Genomic DNA, 16,770 nt, shown 5'->3' on the forward strand with positions numbered 1-16,770 from the left:
GGCAAGGTAAAAAAGCAAGAATAAAATTAAAAATGTTACAAGATATTAAAACTAGAGGAGGTTTTGGTCTCGTGGACTGGGAGCTATACTACCAAGCATCAGTACTTGCATGGGTGAAAGAGTGGGTTAATTTGAGGAATACCATATTACTAACATTGGAGGGCTATTATCTGCAATTGGGATGGAATGTGTGATAACCCGGGTCATGGCACAAAGGCAACACAGTCAGATAATTAATAAGAGTCCCTTTATTACGTCCAACTTTGCCCCAAAAATCCAGGTTACCTTCTGGCTGGAGAAAAACTCTTCTAGGAACAGCCTTTGACTGCAGAAAATTAAGTCCAAAACATGGTCAACAGAAACAGTAACTTTAAGTCCAATCAAGCCAAACTGAAGTAATTAGTTTGGCAGGTCAGCAGCAAGAATTTCAAACTTGAGGGCACAGCAAAACTCACATGGTTGGGAAGATGCCAGGAACACATATAAGCAATGACAACACAAGGTAAAGTCATGTTTGCTCCCAGAAGCCTGTCTCATGTAATCTGCCTTTCTTATAAACTGTATTCCCAGCTTTTGCTAATGAAGGGAATCAGGGCCCTTTCCTCTCCCATAAGCCAAGCAACCCATGTTGCTTTCTTCTATGTTCCTCCCTGTGTATCCTATGATGAAGAGCGGGTGGGCCTGGGTCTAATCCCCTCTCCCTTGTTCTACCTCTTCCCTGCTCTGCCCAGCTGGACTTTGCCCTTCTCCAGTTTCCTCCACAGCCAACGGAGCCACATGCCCACTCCCTGTCAGCTGTTCAGCTTCCTCTTCGGATTCAGACTCTGACAGGGACTCGACAGAAAGGTGAGATACATAGCTATTTCCAGAGGCATTACATTAGGAATGCATTACTGCTAGTATGGACCAAAATCAAACAGCAACGTTAATTGAAAATACCAGTCTGGTTATCTACAATGGATGCATCTAAATGTTATGAATATGGAAAAAAATCATAAGATACAAAGACATATTAAATGAAAGTAGAGAACTAAAAACTAAACAAGAACTAAATAGATAGGGATTCTAGACATTCTAGACATTTTAACAGTAGCCAGGTTTGTATACGCACAATATTGAAAAAATGAAGAAACCCCCACAGATGAGAATATAATAAAAAAAAAAAATAGTGGAATGTGCAGAAATGGATAGGTTAACACTAAAAATCGAAGAAAAAGAAGACACTGAATATTTTATGGCATGGGATTTTTTTTAATGGCTAGTTGATAGATATAGAGGTTAGATGGGTGGATTTATATGAAAATATGGACCATATGAGAAAGATAAACTGATTAGTAAATATTTTGATGGTTATATAATTGATGTCAACATGGAAGATAGTATATTATGTACTATTTGTTTGTAGATATGAATACAATGATTATGATGATGTTTATATTTTAACATTTTTGACACCGGAAGAATGAAAAAAGCAAGCAGCCATGGGACATCCACCGCCCACCCAGTTAGAGTACCTCTATCACTGCTTGTTTCTTCTGAGGGATGAAAGTGAGTGGCCGCAGCAGTAGCAGCAGCAATGGTGGTGCTGCTGTGGGAGGCAGCCTCGAGAGTCCCTGCCCTCCCAGTCAGAGCACTTCTACCACCGCTCGCTTTTCCTGAGGGATGAAAGGAAGCGGGCAGCGGTGGTGCTGCTGCTGTAGGAGGCAGTCCCAGGAATCCCTGCCCTCCCAATAGGAACACCTCCGCCACCACTCGCTTCTCCCAGGGGACAAAAGGAAGTGAGTAGCAAGCAAGGTGAGTGAGCATTGGGCAGGCGGGGCAAGCAAGTGAGCAGTGACTGGGCAACCAGAAGTCACTACCAGTTCAGCGACCCACACCAAATCATCGCTACCAGTTCGCCTGAACCAGTGCAAACCAGCTGAATACCACCCCTGGTTCTATAATATGGACAATTAACATCAAAAATGTCATCAAAAACACAACAAAGAATGTTCTTTCTGCACTAACTCAGAAAGCTCAAACTGCTGATAAAGTTCTACAGAGGAATTATTGAGTCTATCATCTGCACTTCTATAATCCCTATATACCAATGACTCAACTCAAATGATCCATCTGTTAAAAAGTGAAGTTTGCAGATGATACAACAGTGATTGGTCTCATTTGAGACAATGATGAATTCACATACAGACGAGAGGTTGTACAACTTGCTCCACGTTGTGACCAGAACAGTCTAGAACTGAACACACTCAAAGCTGTAGAAATGATGGTAGACTTTAGGAGAAACCCTCCATACTAGACAACACAGTATCAACAGTAGATATCTTCAAATTTCTAGGTTATATCATATCTCAAGCCCTAAAATGGACACCTAGCATCAAAAACATCATCAAAAAAGCACAACAAAGAATGTTCTTTCTGTGCCAACTGAGAAAGCTCAAACTGCTCAAGGAGCTACTGATACAATTATACAGAGGAATTATTGAGTCTGTCATCTGCACTTCTATAACTGTCTGATTTGGTTCTTCAACTCAACAAGACAGACACAGACTTTAGAGAATAATTAGGACTGCAGAAAAAACAATTGCTATCAGCCTGCCTTCAATTGAGGACTTGTATCCTGCATGAGTCAAAAAGAAGGCTGTGACAATATTTACAGACCCCTCACATTCTGGACATAAATTGTTTCAACTCCTACCCTCAAAACGACACTATAGAGCACTGCACACCTGAATAACTAGATACAACAACAATTTTTTCCTGAATGCCATCACTCTGCTAAACAAATAATTCCCTCAACACTGTCCAACTATTTACAAAGTCTGCACTACTATTAACCTTCTCATCACTCCTTATCACCCATCCCCTCCCATTTGTGACTGTATGACTGTAACTTTCTTGCTTGTATTCTTACGATTTATATTTTCCTAGTGTGATTTGATTGCTTATTGTACCCTATGACTATTATTAAGTGTTGTACTTTATGATTCTTGACTCTTGACAAATGTATCTTTTCTTTTGTGTACACTGAGAACATTTGCACCAAGACAAATTCCTTGAGTGTCCAATCACACTGTTTCTTTTATTTTAGCAACAAGAACAAGACCCCACAAATCTTTATATCTCAAACTTGCCCATTTCCATGGATGAGCAAGAGTTGGAGAATATGCTTAAACCTTTCGGACATGTCATTTCCACCAGAATATTAAGAGATGCAACTGGTGTCAGTAGAGGAGTTGGATTTGCCAGGTAAATAGTTTTTTTTTTTTAATTAGCATGCTGGAATTTATTTCCTTTTCTCTTTAGATTTATTTATTTATTTGTGCATGGCAAGACTATATTTGCTGTTGCTGAAAGGATTTGCAGTCATACAACATGCAGAATAATTCAAGGAATTAAAGGAAATTTATCTGAATATATGGGTACATCTTTTCCAGAAAATTGAAAAATCACTGCTTGACAATAACTTTATTTATTCAAATAACAGTAAAATATCTTTGTGCAATTAAATAGCAATTTGGTTTCAACATGAAACTAAATTGAAATGAAATGTCATTCTTTCTGAAAATCTGTATATGATTATGCTAGATAATTTAATTTAAGATTGAAAAGCACTCTCCATGCCCCTCTGTCTCACACCACCTCCTTCAGATCCACCATGGTCACCCAGTGTTATCTTTTATAGCATCTAGCCAGTGGGTGCTAGATGGCCTCCTTTCCTTTTTCCACTAATCACTCCCAGGATGATTGATTTTTTTGAATGAGTCAGTTATCATGACATGACCAAAGTCTTTGTTTGGCAATCTTGGCTTCAAGTAATATTTTTGGTGAGGTTCATTCTAGGACTTCTTTGATATTTTTGCAGTCCATGTGGTGCTGGAAGTAATAGTTACTTCCAGCATCACAGTTCAGAGGCATCCACCCTTCTCCTATCTGCCTTTTTCAGAATCAGAGTTTCACAGCTGTTAGTAGCATTAACTAATCTGCATTTGGTTGTGAGGCTGATGTCTTTATTCTTCCAGATGTTATATGCCATCTAATCTCAGAGCTATAGTCACGATTTTAGTCAGTTTTTGAGGATTTCTTCTACATTTCCAGAGTATAAAAATTTCCAGGATATAAAAAAGTTAATTAGGGGTATATACGCATTTGTACCAGTGACAAGGTTCAGGTGATTGCCCTAATTAAATCATGAGCCAGACAACCAGTCTGAGTGGCAGTTGTAGCTTTTGTGTATTAGTTTCAAAAATATTTTGTTATATGCTGAAATTCCCAATACATTTTTTAAAGTAAACCCTGGGGAATACAGCAGGTTGATTCAAAATAAATAAGACTGAGATATATTACTAGTGATAAAGAACAGTAGTAATAAACATATATGAAATCAGCTTTGAATACTGTGGCACATTAGCTTCCTTTCTTTTTGTTGGTACTCTTTTCTTCAAAGTTGGAATTCAGAGATAATATCAAGATTCACAAGAAATCTATTTTAAAATTAATGAAGATGAGACAGTCTGATTTAAAAACAATTATCTTTTACAAACATCTCTTTTGGTGAAAAGTGTGGTTCCAGGTTTTTACATTTCCATACAAACATTACCATAATTACATATCTATCTTACATATTCATTTTCTTATAATATCATTACATTTCCATTTTCTATAAATTTTCATAAGTATTATGTTTTTCACATTTATTTTATCCATTTTTAATTCATATCTTAACTTGTTCTGTTTTTCTAATTATACTCTTATCTTCTTTATATAATATCTCAAAATTCTTATTTCTTAATCTATTTTCATTATACTTTTATATCATATTTGCAATTCCATCACATATTCTTATTTCATTATTCAGTAAATTTCATCTTGATTTTAATAATTCCAAAGATTTCCCCCTTAATTACCTGTTTGAGTGCACCACACTTTTATCTTATGCATCATTTAATTTACTCCCCTTTAACTCATATTACAAAATTACCATACTATGATCATTTTTAGTTATCACCTAGGTACTACACAGCGGCATTGCTTTAAACACCATGGCAGCAAGGGAGAAGGGAAAGCAACGGTGACGGAAGGTGTCCCGATACGAAGTGCCCCATGTTGCCGCCTGCCCACCCGAGGATGCAAGAGGGGGGAATTAAGTCACCCCTGAAAAGACAGCCTAGCTGTTTTTTCGGTGGTCAAAAAAAAATAAGGCCCGGCCTTATTTTGTGAGAAACACGGTAGCTCTCCTTCTTCAGGGTGACCATACTTTGCCACCATTGCAGCTCGTCTTCAGGGAAGTTTGCCTAGCCGAGGAGGGGAGACGCAGCTCCCCTCAATCTGAAAAGCAGGCTCCCCCTTCTTCCCCACCCCTCCAAGATGGTTCTAGCCCCATTTGTAGCCCTCTAACACAGGGGTCACCAACCTTTTGGACCTCAGGGACCACCAAACTCATAATTTTAGATCCCAGGGACCACTAACTGGTTCTGTGGGTGTGGCCTAATTTGTGGGTGTGGCTTGATGGTCATGTGATTGGCTGGGCATGGCTTGTATGTAAATATTATAAATATTTATATAAATATTGAATTTTTTATAAAAAAGAGCAACTTTTACCCAAAATCAGGCAAAGCAGGCAGGCAGATTGAGTTGCTCACCCACAACATTCAGTGATCTATCTATTTGCCATCGGCTAGCTCAGTCTCTCAAATTTGGTTGCCGTGAGTCTGTACAGAATTTGCTTGCAAGCAAAACTTCAGTCCTCAGGGAGATTCAGCTGTACTTAAAAGCAGAGCCGAAGATCTAAAGACTAGCTAGAAAGTAAGAAATCCAATCATTTTCTGCTTCCTAACTAATCTAAATCTCCTGTCACAGAGAACAGATGATGGCTGGAAAAAGGAAAAACAGAAATTTAGCAGGCAAGTTTAAGGAGTAAGGGTAAGGAGTGAGTGGGCGGGAAAGGTTCCTGCGGGCCATGTGGGCAGTGCAGCCTTGTGTTTCTGCACAGCCTGGATTAATTGCTTTGGGGGTGAGATTTCTCTGCAGCCCACCAAAATTTTCTCATGGCCCACCAGTGGGCCACGGCCCATCTGTTGGCGATCGCAGATCTAACAGGAACAACATGGAATGAAGCTGTGCACGATCGCAGTCTTCGGTCCATCCTCAAAGAAAACGCTATCAGAAGTCCTTTATTTTTAATTTTTGATTCAGATAAATTTGGATTTAATTTCATGATTTTTATTACTATCTTAAGATTCAAGATGAATTCTGGAAAGAAGAAATAAGAATCAATTGAAAATCAACATAAAAGCCCTTTCAGTCAGACATGTTTTGAATGAATTCTGCCTTTACTTTTATTACAAAATAAAAATCATTCTGATTTAAAAAAAAACACATGGGAAGAAATATTTGATGTGGAGGCAAAATGTTGATGGCTGTTTCATTCATCCCTGTATGGAGCAGAATATTTACTTCATTGTGGGTAATGTGAGCTTCCCTTGTGCTAATAAGGTGGTATGTTAATAGGCAATGCAACTTGATATAAAAAGAAACACTACTTGCAAGAAATTGTTGAAATAACATTGTCTGCATTCAAATGGCAAACAGAATGAAAGATGAAGTGGTCTCACTTTTATACAATTCTCTAAGTTGCCTTACTAAAAATTTGCTAGCAGGAGAGCTGGACCTGGAACATTAACTTGCATTTGGAAGTTAGGTTTTTCAACTGGAATCCATTTTACAGAATCTGGAGAAGAGAGTAGATGACACATTACACTTTTTAGAGAGAGTTTTTGATTTGTCAATCACTTACAAGATAATGGATATGAGTATAAACATGAGTAAGAATACAGGAAATAGGTAGGAATAAATGGGGACAATAGGACAGGGATGGTAGGCACAATTGTACACTTATGCATGCTCCTTACAGACTCTTAGGAATGGGATGAGGTCAATAGTAAATAGTTTAAGGTTAAAGGAGTGGGGGTTAGAGGATGTAACAACAGAGTCAGGTAGTGCTTTCCAGGCATTGACCACTCTGTTGCTGAAGTCGTACTTTCTGCAATCAAGTTTGGGGTGGTTTACATTGAGTTTGTATCTGTTTCGTGCTCTTGTATTGAGCTGAAGTAGTCATTAACTGGTAGGGCATCGCAGCAGATAATTTTGTGTATTACACTTAAGTCTAACCGTAGGCGGCATAGTTCAAGGTTGTCCAAGCCCAAAATTTCAAGCCTGGTGATATAGGATATTCTGTTGCAAGCAGAGGAATTTAGTACTCTTCTCATGAAATACTTCTGGACTTGCTCTACCTTGCTCAATTGTATTAATGTCCAATACAGAGTGCAGAATCCAGACATATGAGCTGTATTCAAATATTGGCCTAACAAAGGTTTTGTATGCCCTAGTTAGCAATTCAATATTACCAGAGGAGATTAGATTTACAACTCTTAATGTCTTTTTGGCAATGCTGTTACAGTGAGCTCTGGTGCTTAGGTCGTTTGATATGAGTACTCCAAGATCTTTGACAGAATGAGGGTCGTCAACGAGGTCATATCTGCCTAGCTTGTATTTGGTGTACTGATTTTTTTTTGCCAATGTGTAGGACAGAGCATTTGTTGGTCAAGATTTGGAGTTGCCATTTTTTTGACCAGACAGATAATCAATGTCGCTTTGAAGGACAGTAGCATTGTTGGTGGTGTTGAATAGTTTTATGTCATCCACAAAGAGGACACAGTTGCTTATAAGGTGATTGCAAAGTAATTTATGTAGAATATAAAGAGGGTGGGTCCTAGAATGCTGCCTTGGGGGACACTGCTGTTAACTGGATCAAGGGTGTGATATAGCACTCCCTATTTTTCCTATTTGTTGCCTGTTTGATAGGAACACAGTAATCTACTTATGAAGGGATCCGGAAATGCTGTAAGAGTTTAGTTTTAACAGTAGTTTGTCATGTACCACTGAATCAAAGGCTTTGCAGAAATCTATGTAAGTTATGTCTATTGCTTTACCCTGGTCAAGTAGAGTAGTTCATATATTTTTTTAAAAAAAATTTATTTGGGTTTTCACAAAAACATAATACAAATAAAACATTTCTTTTTTTGAGAATAGCATGATCCCGGGTTATCACTTCTTCATACAGACACAAACTCAATTTCATATTCATTTTTGTGTTCTATTCCATATCTTATTACTCTTTTAATATTTTCTCCATAATTTTCCCCCTCCCTTGGTTTTCTCAACTTTATTTTTAATTATCTCATATCTAAATTCAATTGTATGTCTTTTTCTAAGTTTCAATGTCTTTCCAATCATTATATTTATACTTTTGTCTGTCCTGTTTCAATTTCATATTATCTTTTCTCATTAAACAAATTTTACCCTGTAGTTACTAATTGGAGTTTGACACCTTTATATCTTTTAATTTTATCCATTCAACTCTTATTTAAACTTCAATTTATGCTTTTAAAATTATAACATTCAATATAGTACATAATTTCCAATCGAATTCTGCTTGGTACATTCTTAAAATACACACTATGTTCATATATATATATATGTGTGTGTGTGTGTGTGTGTGTGTGTGTGTGTGTGTGTATTCTTAAGTTTTTGCGGGTATTTATATGTATGACATTCAGCTTTTTGGTATTTTCCCACGTACCATTATAGTTGTGCTTTTAAAGTTGTAGCAACGTTCTCGCAGAATCTCATCTGCCATCATCAGGCTTCTGTAGCGAACACATCAGACCAACACAATACAGAAGCCTGATGATGGCAGATGAAATTCTGCCAAAACGTTGCTACAACTTTAAAAGCACAACTATAATGACGTGGGAAAATACCCGAAAAAAGCTGAATACTATATATATGTATATATACACACACACATATAAAACAGTAGTAAATAAAATTCTCATTCCAATTCAATTCTATCATTAATATTAGTTAGAATCTTAACATCTTTAACATTTCTTTTCAATTGAATATCATACTTCCTTGTGAACACTTACAAACTTTCCATAATTGATTCTTTTTTTCCCATATTTCTCTTCACTTATATCTTTATAAATCATTAATAATAATTAAAATGTTCCCATCCTTTCCTAATTTCATTCTCTCATTCACTTTATTTTATTTATTTATTAACAAACATTCCACTGCATTACAATAAGTATTTTATCCATCATTTAATCTTACATTGTTTCATATTTTCTAAAATTATTTCTATTTCTAATATAACAATACTATCTTGTGTACCTTTGCAGAATTCCTTTTTTCAATTAAATTTTCACCCATTATCTCTAAATAGGCTTATACTTTCAATCCTTATACGTTTTCCCTGTTTCTCTATATCTTGTTTCTGTCTTTTATAACTTTTTTTCCTTTCCTTCTTCCCCCTCTTGTTCTCCATCCCCTATTTGCCCCCTTGTCTCTCTACTTCTAATTCTCTCTTCTGTGATCCTCTCTTCTGTTGCTTCCCAATATTGTAATTATTTTTCAAAATATTCTTTTTTTGGTTGTTTTTTTCAAATCTTAAACTTTTCACTCTCTTTTCCCCCTTTCTTTTTTTTTTCCCAAAATAAAATTACTTGATCATTAAAGATGGCTTCTTCTTTGTCCAAACCTTCTTATTCTACAAGCGTTTCTTATTGTTTCTCATAGATCCAGATCTCCATTTCTAAAAATTGAAATGCAAAGCCAAAAGAACCTCTTCCTTCTTGTGCATCTTCTTTCTGTTTTTTAAGTTCCATTTTCAGTTCTTCTAAAAGTGATGCCATTTTAAACACTTTTAAACAACCACCCAATTTATTTTAGTCATTTAAATCCAATAGCCAAAAATCCAAGTAATTACCAAGTAATCCAAATAACCCAAAGCAGTTTCTTCTTGCTTCTGTTTTCCACTTTCTCTTCCTGGGGTTCTATTGTTTTGTTACAAAGTTTCAGTTAGAATGTATCTTTTAGGAATCTTGTTAAGGTTTCACTGTAAGTTCCTTTTAGTTCCAAGCAGTCTCCTTCATTTTTCCAAATCGCGCCCTTTTATTCTTTCCTTTTCTTTCCTTTCCTGCTTTTAAAGGTTTTTGAGTATCCGAAAATCTTTATTATCCTTTTGACATTTTATTTTCAGCTTAAATGCCTATTGACGTCAAAGTGGATTTTTGTCAATTTCTTACTCAAATCTCTTAGCTGTCAGTATAAGGAAGGGAAGGGAAAAAAAGCCAAATCCTTTCCCTTCCCTCTCTCCTTCGCTGCTTCGAAGTCTTATTTGGGAACAATGTTGTTTTTATAGTTCAAATTCCAGGGTACCTGATATTGTTGCTTTTTCAGTTTAACCTAGTCAACCAAAACTTTCTCTTCTTATCTTCCTCCTGCACATTCTTTTCCAGTCGAGTTCTTCTTTGAGGTGGCCATTTCTGACCACCACTGCAATCTGGGAAAGGGATTAATGGCCAGCTGAGGAGGAGAGATGTGGCTCTCCTCGACCTGCTGGCTGTCTCCCCCCTCTTCACCACCTCTAAGGGATGGCTTAGGCCCGAATCCAGCTGGCTTGGGGTGCTCCGGCAGTGAGCACGGATCGAAACTGCGCACAATCACGGATTTCGGTCCATCGCTGAAGAAGCTCAAACCAGAAGTCAGTAGTTCATATGTTTTTGTAGTGTAGGAGTTGTAGATTACAGGACTTTTTTTTTTCCTGAAACCAAATTGTTTTCGGAGAGTAGGTTGTTTGACTCTATGTGGAGGGTAATGGATTGGTTAATGATTGATTCCATGACTTTGCACATGATGCAACACAGTGAGATTGGTCTGTAGTTTTCAACCAAGCTGGGGTTACCTTTTTTGAAGATAGGGGTGACTGTTGCTAAGGACCATAAGTTCGGTAAGGAGCTGGTTCTGAATTATATCTCATAAATAATGCTTAGGGGTTCTGCTATGGCAGTGAAGAGCTTTTTTAAGAAGTATGGACATAATCCATTAAGGCCAGTAGATAGGGATGGTTTTAGATTACATAGTGCCTTTTCTACATTATCTTCTGTAAAGTCAATATGTAGTAGATCATTGCAGTTAATTGTGGTACAACTAGGAAATGTGGGGCATGTGCTATTGCTGTTTACAAAGACTGAACTGAAGAATATGTTGAAGAGATTGGCCTTAATGGCATCATTGCTGCAGACTTTCCTGTTTGGTCCTTTTAGGGGTGGGATGGTTCTTGAGTCTTTAAGTTTGGTGTTTACAAAATTGTAGAAGGCGTGGGTGGATTTTGTGTGTAGGAGGTTTTCTTCTTGCCTGCAGTAGTAATTGGTGAATTCTGCCTTTATTTGTCAGCATAAGGTATTGTATTGATTTTTAAAGTTTGCTACATAGCTAGTTTTGTTTTTACACCATAGCGATATTTTTTAATGAAGTTTCCTTATTGTTATGGGTAATTTGTTTTTGTTTTGGGGGGTTACTAATGGTACATATAGTTTCGTGACTCTTTCAAGTTCAAGAAAGAATGCATTATATGGTCTTCTGTAGTATTACAGCTAGAGACAATGTGCCAATCAAGAAATGATAGGTCAGCAGCTATGAAATCACAGTTGGCTTTTTTGAAGTTATATTTGATGAGCCCCCTACCCTTCAGGAGCACTGCTGTTCAGCAACGCCGGATGCCTCCTTTCATCTAGTGCTGGCCGCTGTCCTGCTGATCATGGTGGCATCTTCCAAGGGGCTGGCTGTGTGATAGAAGGCTGCGAGCAGTGGCAAAAGACTCCGGAGGCTGTTGGCGATGATGTGGTGCATTGCGACGCTCTGGACAGACACTACAACGGCAGCTGCTAATGGCCTTGTTCGGACATTAAGGATAGGGAGGGCAAACAAGATGATTGTCTCTGGGGCTGCAATAACAATGCCTCTAGGGCTGTAATTGCTGTTAATTGCTCAAGGCTCATCATGAGAGAGGGAGGGGCTGCTGATCATTATTCAGTACTACAAACAGTCTGAGTGGAGTTGAGGTAATGCTGGCCAAGATTGCATCAGCAACCTCCTTGGGAGCTTCAGGAAGACGGGTGGTGGGAGGATATGGGGTTAATGAGATAATAATAACATGAGTGTGTGTAAACGGGAAGATGAATTGTTACTCTGTGAGGGTGTTTTTGTGAGGGCATTGCTTCTATTTGCCCCATTTCAAACCTGTTGCCTAACCGTAGCCATCATTGACAATAAATCTTCATCACTACGTCTGGTATGTAGTGTTATTTGTAAGTAACTATGGTTCCGGTCCTAAGGGCTTTGAGAGTATTTTGGGGATTCATCATTATGTTCCTCTTTGTGAGGGTGTAAGTTGAGACAAAAGTCAATCATACTGTGGTCATTGTTTGAAAAGGGTTCTTGTATTTGTAGGCGATAGATTGAGTTTGAGCTGTTGCAGATGAGGTTGAAGCAGTTGTTGAGTCTAATGTTGTTAGTTACTAATTGATCCAGTCTCAGTGTAGTAATGGCATTGTACAGGGTTGCATGTGTGGGTTCTCATGTACATTCGTTTAGGATCCAATTTATAAAAGATAGATTGAGGCCACCATGGAAAATAAGAGGGTGTGGGCAAGAGGCAGTCCACGTTAGCAGTGAAGTTAGCTTGTTTGCATGAACTATGTCATAATCTGGAGCTCTGTAGCATAGTAAGAAACGGATTGTGGTATTTAAGGATAGTTCACAGACAATGGTCTCTGGAAGGTGTTAATTTGTGTGATTTGAATCTTTTTTAGATTTAGGGACTTTTTATAAAAGATAGAAACTCCACCTCCTCTACGGATTTACATGGTGATTGAGGGCAAGCAATGCTGGAGATTTTTCTTCAAGATGAGTTTTTCTACTGTGAAATATAACTATATATCACATTCCTATGGATATACTGTTTTTCTTCAGAGAGGAACAGCTTTATCAGTTAAATGGGATGGTTAGGATAATTTTCCTTGTGTTTCTAGCAACAAAATGAAGAAAAGCCTCATTCGAACATTCAAAAATCACAGTGCTGACTATTTGAACACTTCAGTTATAATTGCCTGCCACCAATGTCATTCAAATAGCAAAAGATTCCTTGTTGTCCAAGTATGTGTTGTGTATAATTATCTACAAGAAAATAAGGAGATTTAACTCTGTGGTACAGTTGAATTCATGTAGTCTGCAAAAGTCAAAAGTAAAGAATAAAATATTTTTATTTTCCTTCCTGATGTCATATATCTTAAATTAACCTCCCCAGTGGCATAGAAAACAGGATAAAATGAAGGCAATTACTGACAATAATGCATTCACCAATTTTATTGCTACTGGATACTTTTACTACTTATCGAAAGAGATTAAATCAATCATTGCTTATTTTTATTATATCTCTTTACCTGTTCAGAAATAGTAGATTTTTAAAAAAACTTTTAAAATTTTATTAAGAAAGTATAACAATAAAAATAATAATACAATAATGATAATACAATAAAGAATTATATATATCATAGTGATAAAAATAAATTTGGTGAAGAAACTATAGAACACAAAAAACCCCACTGTTACAACATTACTGCTGTTGGGTTTATTATCAAATCTTTTAAAATAGATAATGCAAGATCATATATAGAAACAATGTTCATATTTTTTGCATATGAAGACATATAAAAAATTAATAAAGAAAGCATATCTTGAATCCATTCTTTCACAATTGGAATAATAGATTTCCTTCCTTCCAGTTTGATCTAGTGGTTAAGGGACAGGCTAGAAAGCAAGAGATAGTGTGTTCAAATCCAACCTTAGCCATGAAAGCCAGTCACTTTCTCTTAGCCCAACTCGCCTCACCGGATGGTTACTGTGGGGAAAATAAGAGGAAAAAAGTTGTTGGATGTGTTCACCACCTAGAATTATTTGTAAAAATAATAATAATAAATAGATAAAATAATACATATTATAATACTCATAAACTCATGTATTTTGTAATACATAGGAAATAATTCTTGTAAGCAGAAAAAGTAACTGATATGCAATGAAGACTTATGTATATATATGTATATAAACAATATATGTGGATATATGCATGCATACATGTTGTGGCTCCGAGTCCTGAGTCTGCATTCTTAGAGGAAGAGGATTCGGAAGATGAGGAGGAGGTGGAATTGGGAATGCCTTCCTCCCCAGGACCTTCCTCTCCTGCAATGCCTTCCTCCCTGATTATGCCTCAGGTTTCAGCAGATAACCAAGAGAGACAGCCTGAGGCTAATCAGGAGGAGGAGGAGGGCATATCGGAGCAGCCTTTGAAGAGAATTAAGCAGACGAATGCTGGCTTGATGCTAGGCAATGTCACAGGAAAAAGTGTAAGATGCAATGCATGAGACATGGACGAATCAGAGACTGAGCTGAGTTAGTGACACACCCCACAGGGAATAAAAGTGGGTGTGTTTGCTCTGGGAACTCCGTACGGAACAAAGTGTGAATTTTTCTGTGGAGCTTCAGTGTATCCTGTTTCCTGAAAACTTTAGTGATTAATGCTTCTTGTCGGACTTGGCAGGCAGCGTGTGTGATACTGCCAAGAACATAGCCAGTTCAAAGGAATTAACTCAGTAAATACTGAATCTTCTTGCCTGCTTGTATTTGGTCGGAGTTTGGACTTCTCATCTATCTTGTGAAGGTGAGACATAACACATACATACATGCTAAATGGTAACAAATTCATTTGAACCCATCCAAAAGACTTCCTAAGATCTTACCTCATCTCAGTGGAGATGGGGATTCTAAAATATTTTCTATGGCAGTTTTTGACTCTCCAAAGAAGCATGGTGGAACTCATGAAATGTTAAACACCTCATCATTTGATCTTACATGAAAATATAAACAGTCTTGTGAGAAAAAACAGATTTGAAGCATGCTGAGATAAACTAATTCTACTTTATTGCAAAGTTACATTAATATTGCAAGCTGAAAATACATTTCTCTTCCATCTTCTTTATAGCTCCCCCCTACCTCCCCCCCCAAAAAACCCTAGAAAGGGTCTCTCCTGAAATGTTGGCTACACCCACATTCTGTGGGTTAACCTTCTCTTATATTCCACAATCACATTATTCCTTAATTGTGGCTCTTTCTCAAGTCTCCTAATGTCATTCCCCCATTATATTTACATACAGGATTTTGCAAATTCAAAACTGTTAAACTAATGTTTAGGAATCATGTAATAACCTGACATCTGTGAATTTTCTATATTAAAGATTTTGTTTTAAGTCCTATGTAAACAAAGTATACAGTATGTACTGCCAATGGATTGTTCTTGGACCCTGACATTTGAGACCCATTAATTATGAAACTTGAGAAGCGGACTTATTCAAATGATGCGTTCTTCTCCCACTTTAATTCTTCTCCATATTAAATGCACAAAATATACAGCAGCTTTTTCACTTGGCAATTCACAACTCAGGATTTTGAGTATGACCAATTTGAGGAACTATCTGGAAGCTATTCCAAATATCATTAGCAGATTGGTCAACAAACATAGAGGCTAGGATTCTCTGATCCTTTTGGTTATTCGGGTCTGTTGTATTTTGTAATAATACTCCCAACACGTGAGTTCTCTGCTCACAAAACTACTTTATTTTTCTTAACTCCTCCTTTCCGGTTCCTTCTTACTGTGTCACCTCAAAATATACCCCTCACTACTCTCTGTCTAACATTGGTTCCACTTCACAGTTAAACATCAACAGGTTCCATTTACCCTACACCACAGGATCCAGAGTGTCAAGGAGGCAAATCCAAAAGGCTTCAGATGTTTCATCTTCTTTGTATACTATGTGTTATAATTTAAACTATTTTAATGGTTTCTGTTCCAACTCCTGAAGTGCTTATAGTAAATTTTCCTTACCTTTGGAGTATCATCTATGAATCACATCATTGTAGTTGCATGTAAGGCAGTTTACTGACCAGTTTACATTTGTGCTACCTGTCCAAGGGACTGGGTTTTATACTGTTTCATCAGTTTTTTGTCAAATAACTTGTAGAACTTGTCCTTTATGAGGAAAGTATTGATTACTTGCATCATATTCTTCAAGGAAGACAATGAGACAGATATTCAGTAATAATGACTATATTTACTTATTTATTTTTCTTCCTTAGAATGGAATCCACTGAAAAATGTGAAGCTGTAATTCAACATTTTAATGGAAAATACCTGAAAACACCACCAGGTGTGCCAGGTAAGCATTGTCTTCCACTGTTCATTCAATGAAAGATCAATAAAAGGATGGAATTCTGGGGCTGTAAGGTCTTAAAGAATACATTTCTATTTCCATATACAGTTAGGAGTTATTGCTTCTTTAATGAGGTATCCATAGATCAGGAAAATTTATCACATGCTTAGCAATTTGCATGCATTCCTATTCCTCAGGTAAACTATTGGTGATTTAAGTATTTAATAGCTGATGTGAATTTTATGAATTTACATGTATTATGCATTTATTTTCTATATATTACTCAAGCTGAGGTAAACAGTTATATGGAACAGACATCTGTTGGTTGCCAAACCTGAAGGCATTCTCAAAATGTTTTGATTTTAAAAATTAAACCAAAAACTTTTACACATAATTTATTACTTTGAATGTTTAATACAGTTGTAATTTATAGTGACATGCATTATTGTAGCATTAATACAAAATAATTAATGATAATTAATGGAAAAAATAGACTTACTTTTTTATAAGTAATTACACCTAATATTTGGATCTCTTTTCTTTCTTTTTTTGCTAATCAGTTTTCTTTTCACTTTTTGTCACTTTTAGTTTATGTTAAATCAAA

At 36.8% G+C, this 16,770-nt stretch overlaps 1 protein-coding gene across 1 annotated transcript in view; it reads left to right on the forward strand.

Annotated features, from left to right (window-relative positions):
• The window catches only part of RBMS3 (RNA binding motif single stranded interacting protein 3), a 444,163-nt gene that overhangs the window by 238,116 nt on the left and 189,277 nt on the right, over positions 1–16,770 (forward strand). The window contains exons 4-5 of the mRNA XM_026708139.2: positions 3,089–3,246; positions 16,093–16,172. Coding sequence (XP_026563924.2) covers positions 3,089–3,246; positions 16,093–16,172 — 238 coding nt within the window. The remainder of the gene's footprint in view (positions 1–3,088; positions 3,247–16,092; positions 16,173–16,770) is intronic.

This window comes from Pseudonaja textilis, chromosome Z (assembly GCF_049901715.1).
Source record: "Pseudonaja textilis isolate UNSWEBS1 chromosome Z, rPseTex1.2, whole genome shotgun sequence".
NCBI classification, from domain to species: Eukaryota; Metazoa; Chordata; class Lepidosauria; order Squamata; family Elapidae; genus Pseudonaja; species Pseudonaja textilis.